This window comes from Bos mutus, chromosome 8 (genome assembly GCF_027580195.1).
Source record: "Bos mutus isolate GX-2022 chromosome 8, NWIPB_WYAK_1.1, whole genome shotgun sequence".
Classification (NCBI taxonomy): Eukaryota; Metazoa; Chordata; class Mammalia; order Artiodactyla; family Bovidae; genus Bos; species Bos mutus.
The window spans coordinates 29546824-29571103 of NC_091624.1; the positions used below are offsets into that span (position 1 = coordinate 29546824).

Below are 24280 nucleotides of genomic sequence, written 5' to 3' on the forward strand. Positions count from 1 at the left end.
CAATCAAAAGACAGAAATTGGAAGAACGGCTTACAAAAATAATCTAGCTATATGCTACCTAAAAGATACTAAGTTTAGATCCAAAGACACAAAGAGGTTGAACATGAAAGGATGAAAAATGTCGTGTAGATTGTAACCAAAAGAGAGAGGTGATTGTCAGACAAAATAGACTTTAAATCAAGAAGATTACAAGAGACAAGAACGTTATATATTAACAAAGGTTTCAACAGAGCAAGAATATATATATATATAGAACAATTATAAACTTTTTACATGCCTAATAACAGATGTTCAAAATACAAGAGGGAAAAATTGACAGACTTGAAGGAGAAAACAGTTGTACTGTAATAGTTGGAAATTTAAATATCCCATCTTCAACAGTGGTTGGGACAGTCAGACAGAAGATAAGGAAATAGAGGACTTGAACAGCACAACAAACCATCTGTATCTAACAGACTTATACAGAACTCTGTGACCACCAACCAACAGAATATAATTTGTCTCAAGTATACTTGGGACATAGTAGTAGTGATGTTAATTTGTTAATGATGCTGTCTCTGCATTTTAAAATGGTTAAAATGATCAGAAACTGACCCCAAAGGGACATAGATCTTTGAATTAAAAAATTTAAAATGACTGTCTTAAAAATGCTCCATGAGCTCTTTTGCTTAGGTCTGTGGCGCCGGCAGGATGGACAAGTGTTGCAGTCTTCATACTGCTGGGAAGCTCCATCGCCATCACAGGTGGTACGATAGACAGTCCAAGAAAGCCTATTAGGACCGAAGGCCAGTCCTTTTGGAGGCGCTTCTCATGCAAAGGGAATTGTGGCAGAAGAAGTAGGCGTTGAAGCCAGACAGCCAAATTCTGCCATCAGGAAGTGTATCAGGTTTAGCGAATCAAGAATGACAAAATAATCACAGCCTTTGTTGTTTGAATGTTTCTGAGGAAAATGATGAAGTTCTGGTTGCTGGATTTGGTTGCAAAGGTCATGCTGTTGGTGACATTCCTGGAATCTGCTTTAAGGTTGTCAAAGTAGCCAATGTCTCTCTTTTGGTGTTATACAAAAGGCTAAAAGGAAAGACCAAGATCATAAGTTTTGATGGTGAAATCCTGATAGTAATAAATTTTCGTATCACCTACCCCAAAAGAAACCTCAGTGAGCTAAACAGAATCATAGAGAAGTAATTGAAATCAGGAAAGTGATTCATAAACAAAAATCCATTCAAATGATAAAGTTTATATTAGGCATATTTTGCCGAATCTAAAAAATAAAACAAAATCCAACTTTGGTTATTTCATTTTTTTCCAACTATAATAAGCAGTTGAGGTGATTTTCAGCTGAAATGCACAGGATAGCCACCACAATAAAGAATTATCTCACTCCAAATGTCAATAGTGCTGAGGTTGGGAAACTCTGAAGTTCACTGCTGACCAGTTAAAAATCTGAAGAGAATTTGATATGATAAGATCTTTGGTGAAGAAAACTGATGATGGTGTGAAGGTTGGATTATCAAGGGAAAAGGAAGATTCATTGGCAGTGTATTGATTTGCTCTAAGTACTATAATAGAATACTAAACAACAAAAAATTTATTTTCTTATAATTGAGAGTTGCCTGACTAGCTCAGTCAGTAGAGCATAAGACTTACTTTCTCACAATTTTAGAGGCCAGAAGTTGAAGGTGAAGGTGCTGATTTCTGGTGAGGCCTTTTTTCCTGGCTTATAGCCAGCTGCCTTTTCTTTGTCCTCTTTATATAGTCAGTCCTGCTATCTCTTCCTCTCTTATAAGAAAGGACACAAGTCTTATTGTATTAGGTGCCCCCCTCACTCCATAACCCTAATTTAACTTTAATTTCCTCTGCAAAGGCCCTTTTTCCAGAAACAGTCTTATGGGGAGGTAAGGACTTCAACATCTGGATTTGGGGAGGCACAGTTCAGTCCATAACATTCTGTTCTCTGGGCACCTAGTGTCTATTTGAGGTAAAATGCATTCACTCTTTCCCAACAGTCCCCAAAGTCTTAACCCATTACAGTATCAATTCTATGTGTAAAGTCTCATCTAAATATCTCCTGAATCATGGTTGACACTTCAGGTATGATTTATCCTGAGGCAAATTCCTCTCTGTCTGTGAACTTCTGAAACCAGACAAGTTATGTACTTATAAAGTAAAATAATGTAACGGGAATAGGATAGATATTCCTGTTCCAAATGAGAGAAATCAGAAAGTAGTGACAGGTCCCAGGCAAGTTCAGATCCTAGCAAAGCAAATGCCATTGGATCTTGAGGCTCTTTAGCTCCTTTCTCTGTTCAACAGGTCCACTGGGATGGCAGCCCTGCCCCTGTGGCTATGAGCAGGGGCAGCCTGGCCTGCTGAAACTATGCAGGAGGCCCTGCCCTGTGAAACCTAGGAGCAGACAGCCTCGACCTCTGGGCCTGTGGTTGTATTGGCAGCCAGGCTGACCTCTGCATCACCCTTAGAGTCATACTAACCTTCTCTTGAAGGATGGGGCTTATTTGCAACCAGTTCCGTTGTCCAGTCCTATGGAATCCCTGAAACCTAAAAAAAAAAAGCCTTCTTTTATTTCATCCTATTTAGCCCTGTTTCATCCTCCCCTTTAGTCCAAACTGTCAGTGTGTCTTCTACTGTAATCCTATCAATGTTTTTGGTTTTTGCTGAGATGGCTTTTAATTACCCATGATTAAATCCATGGGTAATATCATTATGGAATTTATTTTTTAATCTTAGGCTTGGTATCCAGAATACACTTTCTCTCTTTTTTCAGATTGACTAGGCCTAGAGTTTTCTGAATGTTCAGTTTGTCATTCCTTTTTGCTTAACTATTACTTCTTCGATTCATCTCTCTCTCTCTCTCTCATGTCAGTCAGGAGAAACCAGGCTGGACCTTCAGCACTTTGCTAATGAATTTAAATCTACTGTGTTAAATGTCCAAGGCTGTCACTCAGAAGTTCTCTCTGCCACAAAGCGCTAGAGCACAATTCAGCTAGGTGGTTTCTGGGTGTTTTTTTGCCACTTTCTAATAAGAATTGCTTTCCTTTCAGTTTCCACGTGAGTCTGCACTGAAATCTCCATTAATGTCCATGTTCCTCCTACCAATAGTCTCTTCAAGGCAGTCTAGGTTTTTTCTATTATGTGCCTTAAAACTCTCCTGGTCTTTACAGTCCCAATGCCAAAGTCACTTCCACATTTTTACATAGTGTTTGAGTAGTATGCCACTTCACAGTACCAAAATCTGTGTTAGTTTGAGTTTCTCAGAGAAATAGAACTAGTAGGATATGTGCATGTAGAGAAGGAGATTTATTATAAGGAACTGGCTTATGGGACTATATAGGCTGGTGAGTATAAAAGCTGCAGTGTGGACTGGCAGACTGGAGACCCAAAGAGAGCCAGTGGTGCAGTTGAAGTCCAAAGCCTGTCTGGTAGAAAATTCCCTCTAACTTTGTTGTTCAGTTGCTCAGTCATGTTCGACTCTTTGCAACCCCATGGACTGCAGCAGGCCAGGCCTCCCTGTCTCTCACCATCTCCCAGAGCTTGCTCCAACTCATGTCCATTGAATCAGTGATGCCATTTAACCATCTTGTCCTCTGTTGCCCCCTTATTCTCCTGCCTTCAATCTTTCCCAGCATCAGGGTCTTATTCTAATGAGTTGGCTCTTCACATCAAGTGGCTTCAGCTTTAGCATCAATCCTTTCAATGAATATTCGGGGTTGACTTCCTTTAGGATTACTGGTTTGATCTCCTTGCAGTCCAAGGGACTCTCTAGAGTCTTCTCCAACACTACAGTTCAAAAGCATCAATTCTTGGGCACTCAGCCTTTTTTATAGTCCAGCTCTCACATCCATACATGACTACTGGAAAAACCATAGCTTTGACTATACAGACCTTTGTTGGCAATGTCTCTGCTTTGGGAGGTGGATATTTTGTTCTTTTCAGACTTTCAATTAATTGGATGAGGCCTACCCACAGTATGGAGGGCAGTCAGCTTACTCAGAATCTACCAATCTCATCGAACTACACCTACCAGATTGACAATTAGAATTAATCATCGCAGGAGGTAATGATACTAGTCAAGATGAGAGTAAAGAAGGACAACAGGAATAGAGTGGGGAGAAAAGTCCATGTGCAAATATGTATAAAAGTAGAGTAGAAAAAAATGTTGGGTGAGGGAGAAAGTATAAGATTTTAAGCTTATATTTTTAGAAAGATGATGGTATTATTAACTGAAAACCCAGAGTATAAAACACTGTTACTGAGAATTATCTCTTAGAAAGTGGATTTGGGTTAAACATAGAATCATGTGGGAGATTTTAGGAATCTCTGTTTCTAGGCTGCATCACATACCAATTAATGCTCTCTAGTTGGTTGTACTTTATATCAAAACATGAGAAGCATTGTTGAGGGGAGCAGAATCCTGGGAAGCTTTAAAAAAAAAAAATTCTACCTGCCCAACAAAATTCTGAAGCAGATGAGACCAGGTCTCATTGGTTTGTTTCTTTCCTAAGCTGGCCTTGGACGAACAGGCACTTTGATAGCCTGCTACATCATGAAGCATTACAGGATGACAGCAACCGAGACCATTGCTTGGGTCAGAATCTGCAGACCTGGCTCGGTGATTGGACCACAGCAGCAATTTTTGATGATGTAAGTGGATGGAAGTGAAAGTGAGTCACTCAGTTGTGTCCAACTCTTTGTGACCATATGGACTGTATAGTCCATGGAATTCTCCAGGCCAGAATACTGGAGTGGGTAGCCTTTCCGTTCTCCAGGGGATCTTCCCAACCCAGGGATCGAATTCAGGTCTTCTGCATTGCAGGCAGATTCTTTACCAGCTGAGCCACAAAAGAAGCCCATGAATTCTAGAGTGGGTAGCCTGCCCCATCTCCAGTGGATCTTCCCAACCCAGGAATCGAACTGGGGTCTCCTGCATTGCAGACGAATTCTTTACGAACTGCGCTATCAGTAGTTCCTCAGGAATTCATGGGTCTGGAAGGTGATGGGAATTAGAATTTTTCTTAGTCCCTGGCAACAGCAGTAGGAGAAAGTTGTTGGTATGTTTCTTTCTGGAAGGCTGTATTTTGATATTGTTACTTAAATGCTGTAGGAAACAGGCAAGCCTCTGGATAGAAGGTGACTATTTCCGTCAAAAGTTGAGGGGTCAGGAGAATGGAAAACACAGAGCGGCTGTCTCAAAACTCCTTTTGGCTGTGGATGACATTTCAATCAATGGGGTCGAGAATCAAGACAAGCAAGAACCTGAACTGGTAATTGAACCACCCCCATCATGCTGTTGTCATTGCTTTAAGTGCTGTTGAGAAGGTTTTAGGGCGTGGAGAAAACTGTAGATAAATAAAGCACATTCTGAGGGATTATCGTCACATATTTTTTATACTTATTGCCCTGTCTAGGAACTTTTTAGTCAAAATAGTTCAAAGTTATGTGTCCTTAAAACTAAAGTTTATGTTTTGTTTACTCACAAGACACTGGGATAAAAAGAGGTATGTAAAGTAAACCCTTTATATGGACCTAGTGATACCCCCTCTCCCCATTTTTTCCCATTTCATGATAGCTGATTTAGGAGACCACTTGTTTGCAAATGGGGAACCTTAAAGAACCAAGAATTTAGGGGGTAGCAATACTAAATATGTTTTGTAGTGGTAAGTGGATTGCAAAATTTAAAGAAAGTGTTTTCAATATTGAAAACCCATTATGCCTCTTCACTGTCAAAATGTTTTATAATAAGAGGGCTATTGGGTTCTTTGTGAAAGTCAGCTTTCAGGTGTCCTGAAATGTGTCCTATAGCTTTATTTTGAAAGCAGCAAGATAATTTAGAGTTCATAAGAAAGTTGAAGTATGAATATATTTGTATGTGTCTGTGTATGATCTGTATGGATATATATAGCTGCTGTGCTTCACTGCATTAATAAGTACAGCTTAAGTCATTAGCTCAGTGTTTCTCTACTTATACAGTACAGTGATGATGACGAAATCAGTGGAGTGACACAAGGGGATAGACTTCGGGCCCTGAAAAGCAGAAGACAGTCAAAAACAAACGCTATTCCTCTCACGTGAGTCTGATTTCCTTCGTGTGGTTGTTGTTATTTAAATTTGTGTATAAGGTCCTTCCTTCATGAGCATTTTTTGCTATACATTTTCTCCATGGTTGCATGACCATTATGCCACCTTGAAATGAGTATCTACTTTATTTACAATCTAAAGGTGTTGCCTAAGAAACTCTTAGGTATCTTTTATTTATCTCTGTCCTCTGTTGTAACCTCTCTAGCTTGTATAGATAGGAAAGCACTATACAGAAAACTATTTCTCTATGGATAGTAAGTGTCAACTAAAAATTTTTAGGACTTTGAAACCTAGGAGGCAGCATTTCAAGTAACCCTGAGAGAACTGCTCTGAGGAGGTGATGGGGGTGTGCAGGGAGGCACCAGGATATATAGGAGTTTGCAGCAAAAGGCAGGTAGTCTAAGTGTCGAAAGATCACCATTAATAAAAGAAAGCTAGATATCTCAAGTGAAGGAATTTATGGGAAGATGTATGGGAAGATACAGAAGTCTGGGCCCACTGAAATCATTCCTTTGATCAGCACCTCAGCTGTTTGGGTCCAGTATTCTGTGTTTTCATATCCCAGTCTCCTCAAGGTTCACCGTGGGGAGTGGCTGCAGTCTGATGGCTGCTAGATGGCAGGTATTCTCCTTTCTGAGCTCCTTCAGAGCATACCAGCTCACCTGTGGCTGGTGGCTGCGATGGCTGATTTCTTGGTTTACTAATATGGTATGCAGTATTCATTTCTCATAACCATTTTACATCCTCAAGAGAGTGACGGCAGATGTAAACTATAGAATGACTGTAGATTTGTCTGTAGTTGTTACAATTGCAGACCTGTTTAAATTTACTACCATACTGTACATAATTTGTTTTGATATGGTGGAATTTAATTAGTGGTGACATGGTGGCTTAATGTCATGTCATTTTAAGTCAACAATGAATTGATTAAACTATATTTTTATATGAACTTTTTGTTGGAGGAATTCTTTTCAAGTCACAGAAGGAGATTTAAAGTGGAAATAGCAAGTTTTATAGTTATTAGGTTGTCTGTGTGTGTCCTTTTATAGTTCCTCATGTAAGTGTTAGTTGAGATTCAATCTCTAGGAATATCCAGGATCGTTAGAAAGATGGTAAAGTAAAAAACTTGGCCATTGTACTTTTTTCCCAAGTTATTCTTTAGGAGATGCTCCCACCTGTGCCATTGGATTCCTTCCTTTGGGTACCAAATTCTGCAGCACCCCCCAGCCCTGCCTTTCTGGTGATGGAGACAGGTTATCTTATTATTCAGTAAGCATCTTGTAATATGGTAAGAAACTATGACACAGTAGTACGAGTAGGAGTAGTGTTAGTTTCTCAGTCGTGACCGACTCTTTGTGACCCCACGGACTGTAGCCCGCCAGGCTCCCCTGTCCATAGGATTCTCCAGACAAGAATTCTGGAGTAGATTGCCATTCCCTTCTCCAGAGGATCTTCCTGACCCAGGGATTGAACCCAGGTCTCCTGCATTGCAGGCAGATTCTTTACTGTCTGAGCCAGAGGAGAAAAAAATTTATTTGGAATTGGAGGATAATTGCTTTACAATGTTGTGTTGGTTTCTGCCATATAACAACATGAATCAGCCATAAGTATACATATATCCCTTCCCTCTTCTCCACCAGCTGCCCCCTCCATCCTACCCTTCTAGGTCATCACAGAGCACCGGGTTGAGCTCCCTGTGTTACACAGCAAATTTCCATTAGCCATCTATTTTACACAGGGTAATGTATATGTTTCAATGTACTCTTCTCAATTTTTCCCACTCTCTCCTTCCTTCACTGCGTCCCTAAGTCTGAAGAACAGGTCTCTTTAATTAAAAGTGGTCCTTCACTGGTATCTTCTCATAATCTTAAATTCCAAAGTTCAGTTCTACTTAAAAGGATGTATCATCATGGGCCACTGCCTTGGGAGATTCTTAAAAGACCCAAAGGGAAGGAATGAGTTTTCCATAATAAAGTGCCATGTGAATGAAAGGCATCAGTGTTGATTATACGCATTAATTAAGCATTCTCTTTGCTGTTGTGCATGCACTCAACTAGAATGCTATAAGAATGTGCATTTTTAAATAATTTTTTAAAATTCCAAATGCCATTTTGCTTTTAATTTCAAGTCATCATTTAAGGTCTTAATGGTTCCTTATATTTAAAAATAGTATCGTCCCTCCAGATAATCATTCTGAAGCCAGTTTTCTACAGGAGGAAACAGCCAGTGCCCTAGAGCAGTGCTGTTCAAACCTCAGTGTGCGTTTGAGTCTCCTGGGCAGCTTGTTAAAATGCAGATAATGGTCACTGGGTCTGGGATGCCGTCTGATTCTGCATTTCTTTCCTGGCAAGCTCCCAGGTGTCAAAGATGCTGCTGGTCCAGGGGCCACACTTGGAATCACAAGCCCTATAAAATGGATGATTTTGTGGGGTTGCTTTTAGTTATGTCCAGGTTTTTTGTTCTGTTTTAAAAAATCTGCAGCATCAGTTTATTTCTCAATAGCTTGTTGCCTTCTGTTCAGAAGTCAAGTTGCGAGTCAGGGGATGGGAATTCTGCTTAGTCAAGGTTCTTGAGTTTGATGATGCTTAAAGGAAATTTCCTTCAGTAACTCTGTCTGCCACCTTGTGAATATGTTTTATAAGAGTACAAATCATTCGATGCTCCCTTCTAAAAAAATGAAACTATGAAAGTCTCTTCCATAGATCAAAGGTTTGTGGTAACATAAAAGAAAGCAACGAATGTAGACTAAAATTAGAAATATTGTTGGAAACCAGAAGGTGACACGAGATGCTGTGATATTTATCTTGGTATGTGCAGTTCCCTGAGATGGAACTTGATGGATGGCTGAATGATAGTAACTAGCAACAACCCATGGAGAAAATTCCAGCCTCTATGCTATCCATTTGCTTAGTTACACCCCACCTTATCCCAAAAGGTGTAAAAGGCACTGGGCCCTTGTGAAGCACTCTTGGCATATGTTAAACAATCTTTTTGTTTTGGCCATGCTTCATGGCTTGTGGGATCTTAATTCCCTGACCAGTGATGGAACCCCAGCCCTCAGCTTTCACTGCTGATTCCCTTTAATTGTATTTATAATCCCTTAAACAATAGAATAATCCCCAAACTGTCCTCTCCCCATGCACACAATTAATAAGCTTTTAAGTCACACTTTTAAAGGAAAAAGCAAAATGCTGAAATTCTAAGCTCTTAATAATGTGTAAAGGCCCTGGAGAATTTAAGATTAGTCACAGTAGATTTTCCATCCTTCTCATTCCTTATTCTCTCTGCTTTTTCCAACCCTCTTGACTGTTACAATCATCTCTTCTTTGCTCTTCTTTGTAGTTCCTTTGGCCCCAGAAAAGGTCAACTGGAGATTTCTTTTCCTTCCAAAGTCTTTGTGTTGTTTTAGAAGTTAAAAGTCCCCTTTTAGAAGTAAAAGTCTCCTGAGCAGAAGCTTGGGTTAAAAATCTGAAATGTTTCTCCCATGTGTCAATGTGGACATGTTATTTTGCTTCACTGCTGGTACTTAGCCAAATGAAAATACTTGTAAGAGGGAAAGTGAGTGAAAAAATAGAAAAGTACTGATGATTCTTAGAAGAAAATTGTATAGTACATCCAGTCATTGATTTCTATTTCACAAAGAGTCAATATTTGGGGAGAATTAAAGTATTAGAAATTATGAAATTAGTGATTTTGTCAGAGAGCTTCTCTGATCCCGACTACCATGAAGACAGGCAATGATGTAGCATGATGATCTTCAAGTGATACCCAAAACGTAATGGCAAGTCTTATTGTCTCTGCTAAAATTGACTTGGTAGATTTTATAACTTCATCCATGCTACCTGTCTTTCTGCACCGTGCTGATGACTTCTGCTAGGTTTGCTAGGGGTAAAGGAAAACGATGTATGAAGAATGGAAGTGCATCCTATGGGAGCAGGTAAAAATACAGATATGGTTATCCTTGAATAATCCCATAGAACCCCCTTAACAGTGTAGGTAGATATGCTTCATCACTGGAAAATAATTATCTTGCCATGAGCTTTACTAGAGGAACAGATGAAAATCTAGAATGCAGACACGTGCTGCGTTGTGTCCACTTATATTTAATTGTGCCTCCTATGAGATTGTTGTTAATTATCAGTTCAGGGGTTTGGGTGTTTTTTTTTTGGTTGGTTGGTTTTGCCTCATTTTTGTCTGTGATTTGGTTTTCTGTGTGGTTATTGTGCTTTTTAAAGAATTTCAATCACATAGCTGTGACTCTAATTTCTGTATCATACAATTTAAATTAACATGGGGTAGTTATCCAACTAGAGATTGGGTTTAATCTTTTGTTACCAAATATCAAATTTGTTCAAAACTGAAGACAGCTTTTTGCCCCCCAGCATAAAACAGCAAAGTTTGATCCCTGTTTCCTGCCCCTTTGCGTTGCAGGGTATCTGAAATTCACACGTGGCTTTATTTATTTATTTATTGGCTTCTCAGTTTGAACATCTGTTCTTTCCCCTTTGCCCCTTTCCAGATGTTCCCTAGCTGTGCTGACCTCTGCACTGTGTAGTATTGTCATCTGGTGGATTGTTTGTGACTACATTCTCCCCATCCTGCTATTCTGTCTCGATGGTCTAAGAACACAGTAGCCATCAGGACCTTTGACAGATAGCTGCTGTGTAAGTGTCCCATTCCATTTCTCTACTAGTGCTCACCTCTGGTGTCCAGTGTTTTTCTCATGATGCATGTTTTTCTCACTATCAGCTCTTCTAGCTTTGTTTGATTTGCCTTTTTTTCCAAGGTTCTTATTCTGAATCTTTGCTCTTCCTGGGTTGGTGGTAGGGAAGGAAGTCTTCACTGTTAGTTTCGTACAAGGGACGTTAAAAATAACACACTTTGTTTTTAAAATGCACTTACTCTTAACAGATTTTTTTGAAACAGCAATTTATGATGACAGTGAAGTAGTTTCTTTTTCCTGTCAAAAATATATAGTTAGTTTGGGATCCTTGGGATGGCTTTTCTTTCAGTCAGTTGTCTGTACAACTTTGCTCTGGTGTTCTTAAGTAGATATCTTTAATATAGTCTTTCTAATCTAGCAAAAAGAATTTTCCCACTGGTTTTCTGCTGTTAGCAAAGGTGATTTTGTAGCCATGAGGTCTCATGAGCATTGCATCCTTTTTCACCTCTGATTCTGCCATCGTACACAGTGCTCTCTCAGCAGGCCCAGTCTTCTATCTTAAGGAAGCAAAATTTTCTCCTCTGCCTTGTTTCACTTCCTCCTCTTTAGGGAATACAGTTAGGTATGGTTTTCAGCACTTGGTGCGGAAGGAAAGTAGGGAAGCAGAGAAGACTGGAGTCTCTTGTCTGTGTGTTTCCATATGACAATTACTGTGCTCCTTGCGCTCCCACTGTCCTCCGTTCCCACAAGTAATCAGAATGTTCTTATTAGACTAGTGGAGGCACAGTCTGTCTTCTCCTAATACTCTTTGTCATTAAATGAATACCTTCACAGTGGAGAGACTCCTTTTCTGCAGAAGAATGTGGCAAGAAGCTTACTGGAGAACATCGTGTAGTTAAGAGCAAGAGCACAGAGAAGGAGGATGTGTCTTGTGAAACTGTGGTTCCCTGCTACCCTCTTACATCCAGGCTGCATTCTTTTTTCTCTGAATTTTTTCATTAGCTCAAATTTTAAGAATTTCTTGTCCTGTTCTGACTTGGACTTGGGAGTTATAAAGGAATACAAAAGTGCCTTCTAGGATCTCCTCCAAAGTATAATTCCATTGCAACCAACTCCAGTTCTTTGTGCTTTCACTGAATGTCTTCAAATGGCTAGAAAAGATTTAAAAATCTAGCAGATGCTTTTCTTTTCAAATTTAAGGAAAATCTGCTTAACATGTTCCTATTTATGCTATTTTAAAAATATCTTATTGGTATAGACTTACTATTTGCTTGCTTGCTATGTCTTTTCAGTTGTGTCTGACTCTTTGCAACCCTGTGGACTATAGCCTGCCAGGCTCCTCTGTCCGTGGGACTTGGGGTTGCAATTTCCTCCTCCAGGGGATCTTCCCAACCCAGGGATTGAACCCACTTCTCTTACATCTCCTGCATTGGCAGGCGGGTTCTTTACCACTAGCACCACCTGGGAAGCCCAAGCTTATTATTACATATGCAGTATTTCTGATAAAAATTATCCCTTTACAATGTTTTGTTTTGTTCCTTTACTTCTCTTACTGATCTTAGATTTCACACATTCTGACTCAGGAACATCATGCACTGCGTAGATTTATTCTTCTCAAACTATTCTGAGTGGCCATTAGAACAGGTGGGGTCATTGCTAATAGTATTTAGGCATTTCATGCTTATATTATTTTTTGCAAAGTATGTTTAAAAATGGTCTCTATCAGGCTCTTTTTGGTGTTCTGTGCCAGGACATAACGTTTTTTTGTCATTACTGACATTTGCCACTGTGTTTCTAGACCCAAATCAGAGTATTTACTTTAGCCTGCTCTGATTAATTTTCAATTTATGGAAACCAAAAGGTTTCAACAGTAACAGTGATGTAAACAGGTATAATCTGTGTAATTATCTTTAGAGGTAACTACTCCAGGGTACTGCTGTCGACATTCGCCTCTATTGGCTGATGATGGAGCATTCATTGCCTGATAGGTTGTTGCCTGGCATGCCTAGAGAGCTCGCCTATAATGGCGCTTCACATGCTGCAAAGGACCTCATAGACAGTAGGAAGGGGACCTCTGCATGTTTCAGGGTCTCAGGCCCATCATTTTGAAGGCTCTTTTTGTATCGCTGGCGGACAGCCAGTGTAAATAGTGCATGGTTGCATGATGGAGCCTCTTTTTGGAATGAACATTTACTTCAGAGCACTGTATGACTTGATTGATTAGAGCTTTTCAAATTTTTTTGCTTTGCCTCAAGTTGCAGATATTTTTGTATCCAAAATCTGAAAATACTGGCCCTCAAAAGATATTGCAGAGAAGAAAAGGAATTCTAGCATGGGCAGGAGATAGAAAGTAGGACTGAGGGTTCTGTCAGGAAAAGATGGAAAGGAGAAATGACATGTGCTGAATGTTGTCCTGCAAAGCTGTGCGGTTGGCTCGGTGTGCAGGGTGGGAGGTACTGAGTTCTCGCATCCCCATGGCAGAGTAAACACTTCACCCTTGTTGGCTAGCTTAACCCACCGTAGGGTGTTATTTGTAAGATAAGTACTATCTAAGTTGAGTTGCTGTGTTTTCTTCCCACTTTATTGATATATAACCTATAGATGAAATAACTAGTCTGTTTTTAATGCAAATAACTGGTGACCTGAATCTTATTGATGAGATTACCGCATTCCAAATTTCTGTCATGCTCTTATTTTCAAAATTGCACATAAATTATCAGCTACTAATATTACTTCACATGAATTGTTCTCACTAATTTTAAGTGAGAAGTAAATAATTTTTAAAAGATGTTTCCTATCAGCTTAAAATATGAGTTAGCAGTAATTTCTCACATTATTTGAAAAGTAGAGGTAGTATTTCAGAAAAGCCAACAGGAGTCTCATTTTCTCCATTTATAAAAAATGGAGATAAAAACCATGAGCCCTGTTAAGTGGGTGAGAGGCTTCAGGACAGCAGTGGTAGCATGAAGCACTGGGCCTGGGCTTCAGTAATAGCAATGGAATTGTTGTTTTGTTTTTCTCTATGAAAAATTCTAGATTCACAGCCTTAGCAGAGACCACTAAATATCTTCTCCTCACTTTATAAAATGAAAAAGAATTTAAAAATAACTCCTTGTTTTCAATGATAGAATTTATATGCCAGAGCGGTTGGTGCCCTTTTTGATCATGTAACTATGTCAGCATATACATTTTCTGTTTTGTTAAAACAGTCAACATATGGGATGATAAAACTCTATTAGAAACCCTGAATCAAGCATTGACTCGCTTACCCAGGATCAGTTTCCTTCAGTGATATTGAAGGCCTCATTCATAAGGCTTTCAGAAATGCTTCTCATTTAAAGAGAAACAGCTTGGCTAGTAGTCCCCCACGCTCAGCTCTCCCTTCCTCTCCCCCAAATGGCTTGAAAACCACTGACCTCCAGACTTCTGCTCTAATGCAATACAACCCCATTGTTTTTTCAATGATGAAAAGTTAGCATTTTACTAAATGCTAATTATTCTGTGGTTTGAGTAATACTAAAATTATAAGAATTTACTACATTTTAAGGACCTGGCTTTGGTTATTAACTATTGTGGTGTTAACACAGCATAGGAGGTAGGACCGACTGCTAGTTAGTTGTGAAGGTTTCTTGTTACACAGGAGCTGGGTTCTCAGAAGTTGTTTGCTATCTCACCTGTATGTTTGGATATGTGAGGATAAAACTTTGTAGTGTTTTCTCTAACAGATAAATAGGAGTTGACTGTGTATAAATGTGTACGTATGAAGTTCAGTGTTTTAGTCATTATCTCTTGAAGAAAACAATTGCTTATAAAATTTTTTGGTGTTTTCTGCTGTTGTCCCTATGACAGTTCCATGGGGAAATTTAAAACACCCTGTATTTTTGAGCAGGTATTCTATGTGGGCTTTATCTGAGGGGTTCTTTCTGATTTGTTCATTTGCCTCCTGGGCAGTCTACTCCCATAGGTATCAGTTCCTTGAGATGTCTAGAGTCTAATTAAATAAAGTTTCACAAAATTAAAACAATTTCATTTTAATGGTAGTTGATGACTTAGTAGGTAATTGTAATCCAGATTTTTAAAAATTGCTTTGAACATCTTTTTAAAACTTGAAATGTTATAAAAAACATGCGTTTGACTTGAGTTTGATTCAAGTTGACTTGAGTTCTGTTACTTGTTCTTCCATCTTTGAAGAGTGAATTCTGTGTATATATTTATGTTCATAGTCTTTAGAATTAGGGTTTTAAAATGATTTCTTGTTTCATGACTAGAATTCTAAGAATCTGATTTTACTTTGGGGCACAGAAATTTGTCTTTCTGATTGATTTCTTTGGTGTGGGAATTGCTTGACATGCTGGGTGATTAATTTTCCAAAAGCAAAGTTTTCTGGTTATCTTCGTGTAAACCTTCATAGGGAAATGAGATGCTTTATTTCAAAAGACCTTGATGTAAGAGTGTGTTTCAGATTTTTTTTTTTTTTTTTTTTGACAAATGTGTTTATGGAAAATTCTATCAGTTCTCAAGAAAGTAATTTGCACTAAAGTGCAAAAATGCCCTCCTCTGTCAAGTATTTGCAAATTGTTTCAGTGAATATAATGTTATTTTTTTCCAACTATTTTCAGAGTAATTCTTCAGTCCAGTGTTCAGAGCTGTAAAACATCTGAACCTAACATTTCTGGCAGTGCAGGCATTACTAAAAGAAGCACCAGATCTGCTTCAAGAAAAAGCAGTTTTAAAAGGTGAGAAAAGAACCCTACTCTTCTGAAGTGTTTCAAATATTGGCTTTCCAGTTTAATCTTCTGGAAATAGAAATGAAGACAGGAGAAAGCAAAGTCCCAGTGATGGGAAATTAATCAAAAATGTTTGACTTGTTCATCATCTGAGAAAATCTGGACCATTTTAATTTAGGGTTATGTTTTGTTTTTCAGAGGTCATTCTTAACATTGGAAATGTGGTCTCTGGGTCATAATACGGGAAAGTTGAGAATGTTGTGTGTACTTCTGAGTTCTTAAATTGAGAACTCCCAAAGCTCTCTCTGTCAGGACTTGGAGGAAATCTTTCTGTCAATATATCAGATTCATCATAATTGTTGGAGAATTAGTTGCACATAAGTGGTGGGAAAATGAGAACTCTTGAGAGTTTGGGAACCTTCTTTACCCAGTGGCTGTCCTCTTGGTCACAGTCTACCCCGAGGGGCAGCTCTTCCCCTTCTGGTCTAGCCTCTTGCACTTCCTTCATTAGTATACACTCTGACAAGAAAATGGACATGTTCTGTGGCCAAATCCATCACTCACCATTGTCTTTGGATGTTTATCATGATCCGAGACATTTCATTTTTAACATATTCCAAAATCAGATCCCCTTTAGGAGAGAGCAGATTGCCCATTTCCCATCATCTCAGGATGGATAGGCGGGCACCTTTTTTGTGTTTATGTATCTTTGCCTAGAGCTGGCGACCCATGAGGCACGACAGTGTTGTCTTACAGAGATCCCAAGCGACCTAAGATAATCTGCAGCAGACTAGAAGGTTCTTCACAGTTTTCCTTGCTATTTTTTAACTTCTCTGCTCTCAGACCTTTGAGGCTTTGGGCCTGCCACGACCTTCAGCGCTGAGGTGGTTTCTGGTGCGGCCCCGTGGCAGCCTGTGTCCTAAGGGACTTGCTAACAATCGAAGAGCTCGGTTTGTTTTGCTGTTTTAAGGAATTGTTCAGTTCTGCCGCTGTTTCTCTTTGCAGATTCTTTTGTACAGTTTTTACTACAAACTTTTTATTTAGCTAAGAATGTGATAGTACCTCCAAACAAGTATTAATTGGGCACTGATTCATGATCGTAGGGTTTAAAACTTTTCATTAGGGAGGGTATCAAATACTCTTTAATTCCACTGAGAAGAATATTAGAGAAATGCTGACAAAAAAGTCAAGAGTTTAGGTACATTATAACATAATACTAGAATTTTTTTATAACAGTAAGAAATAGGAAATGATTGATGAATTCTGCCAAATGAATTGAGAGTCATGTTTTCAAAGAAAAGTTAATGACCTGGGTTAACTGCTTATGGAGCAGTAAGTGAAAAGGGCTACACATAAAACTTATGAAATACTGCTTTAATTTTACAAATGTAAAATGTGTTTTATATATGTGTAAAAGTGTATAGGTATATAAATATTTATCAGCATAAATATTTGTGTGTGTGTGTGTGTGTGTGTGTGTGTTAGTCATTCACTTGTGTCCGACTCTTTGGGACCCCGTAGACTGTAGCCCACCAGGTTCCTTTGTCCATGGAATTCTCCAGACAAGAATACTGGAGTGGATAGCTATTTTCTTCTCCAAGATCAAAGGAAAATGTGCTTATAATACCAGTTCTTCTGGTTGGTAGAACAGTTGGGGAGTCTTTTTTTCTTATCATTTTCTTTTTTTCTAACTTTTCTACAATAAATGAGGGGAAATGGGAGTTTTTTAACTTTGACACTTTTATGTAAATTATTAAAAATTTAAGTAAAAGGCCTGCTGCTGTTGATTGTTAGACATATTTTGAACGGACATATTCTTTTCAGACTTCCATCACAGCCAGGTGTGTTTTGCACATTTAATTCTGCTTTCTGCTTTCCCGGATGGTGCTCTCCAGGTTTCGGATGAGATGACTAGAGTCCCGAAGCCGGGCTGCACATGCCGGACCACACCGCACTCCTCTTAGGGTGTGGCCGGATGGCAGTTTTTCCATCTAGGTCTTGTCTAGTGATCTAAACTTGTGCTTTTCAGCAGAGGTGGTTCCTGATTGTGGGGAGCATCTGCCTGAGGTCCCTGGACTTGTTGCATTGAGGACTTTAAAGTAGAGCTCAGACTGAATAGATTGAGTATTAAAACGGCCCAAGCAGTTTTCAGGCAATTGGGATAGTGCTGAAAACCAAAGACTTCTTTTAAATTCTGAAATGGACTTTCAGAGATTTGGAGGGGCATAGAAATAAAACAGCAGGAGTCAGCTGGGTTTCATGGTGCTTTTAACCACGCCCTCCCTCCATGCCAGATCTCCTTTGCCTCTTTTCCTGGCTTTGGCCTGTTTTAACATCACCTTAACTGCGACCACTTGCAGCTCACAAGAGAAAGGCAAATGCACTATGTACAGTCCCACTCCTGCTTCTAGGAAATAATGGGTGTCAGGCACCCAAGCTGTAGCCTGTCTTTTTATCCTATAGGATAGTACTCATTTTTGGTTGGAGGATATGAGCTATTAATTAACTAATTTTAAAGTATTGAATAGAAATCTTTTCTTGGAACAGCAGTACACACATATATACACATATAAAATAGTACCCCATTTCCGTGTACATTAAACACTTCGGAGGCACCAGGGCTGACAGCCTGCTGTTACCCCATCTGCGAGGTCCTCTCTCTTGCAGGTTGATGATGTGTCTGTGTGTCGTCATCTCTATTGTGCCACAGAACTTGACCTTTCATTTCTGTGTTCTGTTCTACTCTTAGAGGCTTCCAGGATGAACACCTCACCCAAAGTCACTTTCTATTGATTTGGCTCTTTTGATTTTTGGCAGTGTATTGAGAGGCTGTACCTCTTTGAAGAACTTTTGCACAAACACACTAAAAAAGTATTCATTTGGAGACTGAAAAAATCATTATGAATGTTGTCATTTGTTATTGGGAAGAATTGCCACCATGTGTCTGTCATGGCAGGTGATTATTCTCCCATGTATCCATTGAACACTAGCCACATCTAACCTTAAATCTGCTCTGGCACAACCATGACAGTTCAGGCATGGAAACACTGGAGTGTCTGGCGGCAGATGGAGTGCTGAGGGGAGTCTGTGTGGCACCTTCCTCATCCCCTTTCTTAAGTCCAGAGAAGTAATTAATGGACTTCTATACCCCCCACTTGCTGTTAGAGCTAGAAACCAATTTTAATGTCTCTCTTTTAATAATTGCTAAATGCACTGAAGAACCAGCTAAATAGAATTGGCCTGTTTTTCAGTGTTCTCGTATGGACTGTCTGAAAAGCTCTTTTAGAATGAGTCTCAAACATTTCATCATCAAGCCTCTGATTGAGAACCTTTAACCAGCTCATTTGATGTCATTCAATTTGGTTCATGTCTTTACACAGCTCACCCGTTGACTGCATGTTTCTGTAAGCTTATGTTGTTTCTTTGGTCTGTCTTTTGTTCATTTCCTTTTTAAAAGAAATCATAGCTTCATTTGTTTTCTAAGAAAATTGTCATGTACAAGTGTCTTTTTTATTCTAAGTTGCATCATTGGGAACCATCACTTTCTGCTTATTTTTTGTGCCTAATTATATTTTGGAGGAAGATAAATACTCAGACTCTTTCCTCAGCCCCTGAAGCCATGAGTCTCTTCACAGGCCTTTCAGTTGGGAGTAGCTGCATTTCAGACTTTGGCTTTTTAAGTCTTCTCGTTTGTGAAGTTTGCCATCATCATACCTTTCAATGCTTCTTGTCCTTAGAGTCTCAGATCTCGGTGTCTATTCCATCATCTCTGGGCTTTAATTTTTTGTTACTGCCATTATCTTTAAAAACTGTATCACTGTAGGAGCCCCAGAATGTTATATCTAAATATTCTTTCCTGCTGGTTACCTCTGTTCTTTTAAATTATTAATCTTCCTTTGAAATTTCAGATGTCTTCCCACTTGGCTTCCCAAACTGACCTGGACCTTTATACTCAGTACTCTCTTGGGGTCTCGGAAAACTAAGTGATTGATTCAGATGAGCTGCTCTGATAGAACCTCATCATCATCTAAGTGAGGGTCACCTCCAGACGGGAATTGGTTTCTCTCTCTTCTTTTGCTTCAGTTGTCCTCTGAAAGTCGCTGTTTAGTTGAAAGTTACAGTGATCTCTTGGGGAAGGAAAGAAGGGAGGTAGGATGAAGATCAACGTAGATCAGTTGACCCACATACAGAAAAGGGTCGGCGGCTGTCCCCTTGCAGCTGTGCGGCGGTGTGGAGCAAGGCGGGAGCAGGTGCGGGGTGCCGGCTGCACTCTGCTAAACTGGAAACGGCTTGCAGTGCCCCGGCTTTTTCTGTAACCACATTCTGCCTTTGGAAATAATCAAGTAACGCTTCTTTATCTTTTCGTTCTTTCCCACTTTTCCCACAGCCTGATTCCTCAGAGAGAAAGAAGGAAAAGGAATGCTTTGCAACAAATGCCCTTAATGGCATTATGGTACTCTCATTGCTCGGCTGCTTTTGCCCTCCCTTCTTTTTTTATTGTTGTTTATTGTTTTTTAATTTTTTGCAGAACTGAAACTTTTTCTGCTCTGCCTTTTCTCTCCTGTTTGTCTTTACTTTATGGTTGATATTGTACTGTCTTTTCCAAAGTATCTGTCATTAAAGAATTATACAAGTGTATACTTTTTAGCATGTCAATATTTTTATTATGTTGCCTTCCTTGTCTTTGATAACTACATATGGGACACTTAAAAGCCTTCATGGTAAAATCCTTTTTTTTTTCCCCTGTAGTCCCTCCATTTCAAGGACTAAAACAGTCTTGCGTTAAGTAAAAACCTGTGACCAGAACTGAAGGAAGACTCTAGGAACAGAAAACTACAACAGGACTTTAGCACAATTTATTTGGGAAAAAAAAATTGCAAAAGCCTTAGCTGCTTTCCACCTAACAAGTTTATTCAATGAAGAAAATGTCCACTGGAATTTAAATAACTACATGAGCTTGGGTGCAAGTGAATGACTTGAAGAGGGCCCAACTCTCCTATAAAAATGTCTTGAACACAAAAAGCTGTTGTAAATTAGTCTCAGGTGTAAATATCAAAGCCCTCTGTTATCAGGAGAGCTGATTAGTCTGTGTGGTGCACGTGTGTCCCTGTGATGGCAATCATTTTAGCTGCTGGCCTTCAGAAGAATTGAAGATCTGATGGAGGTTTTTTACTTATTTATTTGCTGTTCACCCTGTGTCAAAATTTATAAAGCTAAAACAAGCATTACTGAAATGGTACTTTCTGTGATTTGATACTATTTGGTTTAATCATCTTCACTTTAATATTTGTAATACTGTTGTAATGTTAACTCTGTTAAGTACCCAAGCTGCTTGTCTCCCACCAAAGAGTGCTTTATTAACCAGAACCTGTGAAAACCACATTTAAAGACTGTTGCGTGCTGTAATACAAAGTGGTACTTTGGTACCCTAACCCTATCGAGAGAGTGTTAGTAGCAGCTTTAGAAGACTCAGGAAGAGAGGCTAGCTTCAGAGTTGGAAAATTGTTGTAAGTCGTTCTTTTCTGTGTCACTTTGAGTCTGAAGAATGTCAAGGCTGCCCACTATTTGGTTACCCAGTCATGCAAATTAAAATCATACTTCCACGCAGGAAAAACCCCCGCACTGTTGGTGTTTCCCCTGGAAACAGTGATCCCAAATAATGACGACTTTTTTAAAAAGTTATTTTGTCAGGGTCTTTCTCTGTAGCATTGTGAATTTTTGTTGTTGTGTTAATGGCCTCAGGCCTTTTGGTTTCCACTCATGGTTATTTGCATCTAGATTTCCTTATTTGTAAATAAGAAACTCACTGTTGCCTTCGGTTAGGGAATACAACTAATAACTCTTTGCAGAGTGCCTTCTCCCCTCAATCCCACAGAAACACAACAGTCTGTAATGTAAAGCAATCACAAAACAATTTATTTGCTGCTAAAAAGAAATAGGGCCCCAAATAAAAGAATATTTATAATCACCTTGGTTACTTCCATAAGTGAATGATTTAGTTATTGTTAACCAGTGTTTGGCTATCCTAGTTTCGAGAATGAGGAGATATATTGAAAGGCAAAATGCCTTCACATTCTTTACCAGATGAATGCATCAGGTCAGTAGGCAATTCCATTTTTAAAAAGCTGCCTTCTTAATATAGTTACAAAGAATAATGAGTGGTTGGAATAAGCAGATTAAAGTCTGTTTAATGTAAAAAGTAATCAGAAGACTGTGGATCTCTTATGGTATCTACTGTCTTGGAGTAAGTTTGCCTAGTTTTGAGGGGAGATGGAAGATGCCATTGTTTTGATCAAACAAGCAGCTCCTCCTCATTGGGCACCATGTGGTAGGCTGTGCCAGGTTCTAAACATCAGGACCAGACCTCAGAAAAATGGTGGTGTTCTATCCCTGAAAGTTCATAAATACAAAGACCCACTTAGCTGAGGGAAGACAGCTCTTGATGAAGCTTTGAGTGGGAAAAGAAACCTGTTGGCTGTGTTGTTCTGGGAGATACTAAATAGTCAAGCTGTGCCCAGGTATAAAACACTGAATTCTCAGGGCAACCCTTCTTCCCTTTATACCCTTAAAGGCCATTTCCTACATAACTGATCCCAGCAGTTATGAAAAGCAAACTTCCATCTGAACTGTTCTTGCTGATCGGAACAAGTAAATGCTGTCTCCCTCACAGTGGATAAGCCATCTTATGTTTTGGCCAAGAGTGAAAAATTTGGGCTTCAATGTACTTTTTGTTTTACGAATTGCCTTTTTGTGTGGCTGCTCAAGTTTTCCAGCTACAGTTGCTATCACTGTGGTTCTTTCTAAAAATCCTTGTTTTTGACAGGCTCACTGAAAGTAGTCGTAGCAAACTAGTGATTTGTTAAGAAACATTCCTTGGAACACACAACTTGGGACAGTGCTTCAGATGGATGGTATAGCACATTGTTAAGGGGGATATTGAGAATCTAGGAAGTCTCTGGGTCTGACTGATGGAAAGTTCTTCCTGCTGTGAATAAAAGACTCTTCCTCCTGTCCCCAGCTGAAACTTCAGCACACCCAAGAATCTTCTCAGAATCTCATTTTTAATTTGTTGTATAAGATCTTGGTATGGAATATGAAATAGGGCATGTCAGATATGGAGAGATTTCTTGAACTTGAGAGCCTTAAACAGCTTTGAAAATACACCAAGAGAGCTCCCATTGGGATAAAAATTAGAAGTGAGTATTTTTAGGTGCCCTTTAAGCTTTCTGGGGACTCAGATCATCAACAGTCAGGGACAGCCCAAAAGATCAGTGTCTGCCAAACTGGGCACCTAGGTGTGTGAACAGACTTGCATTTTGTAATCCTAAAGAAAAACTAGAAATCCCTCTAACCTGTGAATGAAGAGGGGTGGACCCTGAGCAGTGCCTCAATAAAACAAGTAGCCTTACTTGTCAAAATGTAGCTGCATCGAAGTGGCACACTGCTCTTCTGGTCTCCAGAATTTTTCTGTTCTAAACTTGATTCTCTTAGCCTGTCCCCCACCCGCTTGCTTCCCTACCCTCTTCCGCCTCTCACAGGGGTGATTTCTACCTCTTGGGCCCAGACAAGATCTAAAAGAGTTCCCAAGTGTTCTCATGAGGCGATGTGTCTGCCCTTGGAGTGTGAGATGCTTCGGTGAGCTGTTCGGACCATCAGGCGTTCTGGGCCGCGTTATGCAAAGAGCTCCGGGAGCCTTTCCTTTGCTTGACAAATGAGTGTTGTGCTCCTTGGATGTCTGTCAGAAAGTAGCATAGCTGCTTCTCTTCATACATTTTTTAAACTAGTAATTGCATTTTGGAAAGCAAAAGCAACTTTAAAATAGTCTGTTTTAATTCTGCAATAGTTTTCTCCCCTCGAAACTGTTCTGTGAGTCTAGCTGCTGCTCTTTCTTTTCTCCTAAATCTGAGTATTCTCCATGTCCCTACGCGGAAATACTACAGATGTATTTAATCGACTGGACAGTTCACCTATACTGTGTAGGAAATTACCTCCTTAATTGCCCAGTAGAATTAACTGTCAGCAAATATGTTCATCTGATTATATTACTGCAGTTTTATATCAATGATTTGCAGACTTTTATCTAACCTGCACTCATGTATAGATTATTAAAAGTTTTAAAATGTAACTGATTAATCAATATTTGATCAATCATTGTCTTGATTTTTTTAAGTAAAATGTATATTTCTAATCATATTTTATAAAGCTGAGAGAACTGGTTGAATGAATGTTTATTTTCCTGAAGGTATTTTTAAGATAAAGCTTCATAATGGCCTGTAAACTTTGCATATCTATGTAGTTTGATACATATTGTCACATTTGTGTATTGTAACTGTTTTTATACAAAATGTTGAATAATGGACGTTGTATAATTATAATCGTATCATTAAAAGTATTAACCAAAGAGCCTTTTGAATTTTTTACTCACTTATCATTCTGAATCATGGTAAGCTGTGGTTAAAGTGTAAAGTGGATATAACCCTCTGCAGTATTAGTTTGCTAGGATGTGGTCTGGGCGGCTTAACAGAAATTTACTTTGTTACAGTTCTAGAGGTTAGAAATCCCAGGGTCAGGGTGTTGTTAGCTGGGTGGTTTCTCTTCCTCTCTTCTGATGCCTCTCTCTGTGTCCTCTAATCCCTGGTGCCCCTCTGTCTGTCCCCCATTTCTTATCATATGAATCAGGTTGGATTAAGGTCTATCTTAATGACCTCATTTTAACTTCATTACCTCTTTAAAGGCACTGTCCCCAGATACAGTTCCATTCTGAGGTATTGGTGGAAGGACTTCAACTTAAGAATTT

General features: G+C 39.2%; 1 protein-coding gene across 15 annotated transcripts in view; it reads left to right on the top strand.

Moving 5' to 3' along the window:
- Positions 1–24280, top strand: part of CDC14B (cell division cycle 14B) — a 163362-nt gene that overhangs the window by 100266 nt on the left and 38816 nt on the right. For 4 of the 15 annotated variants that reach the window (XM_070375305.1, XM_070375306.1, XM_070375308.1 and 1 more), the window contains exons 10-12: positions 4521–4659; positions 5120–5279; positions 5986–6083. In XM_070375305.1, the coding sequence (XP_070231406.1) occupies positions 4521–4659; positions 5120–5279; positions 5986–6083 (397 nt within the window). The other 11 variants (XM_070375301.1, XM_070375309.1, XM_070375298.1 and 8 more) reach the window with 9 other exon arrangements.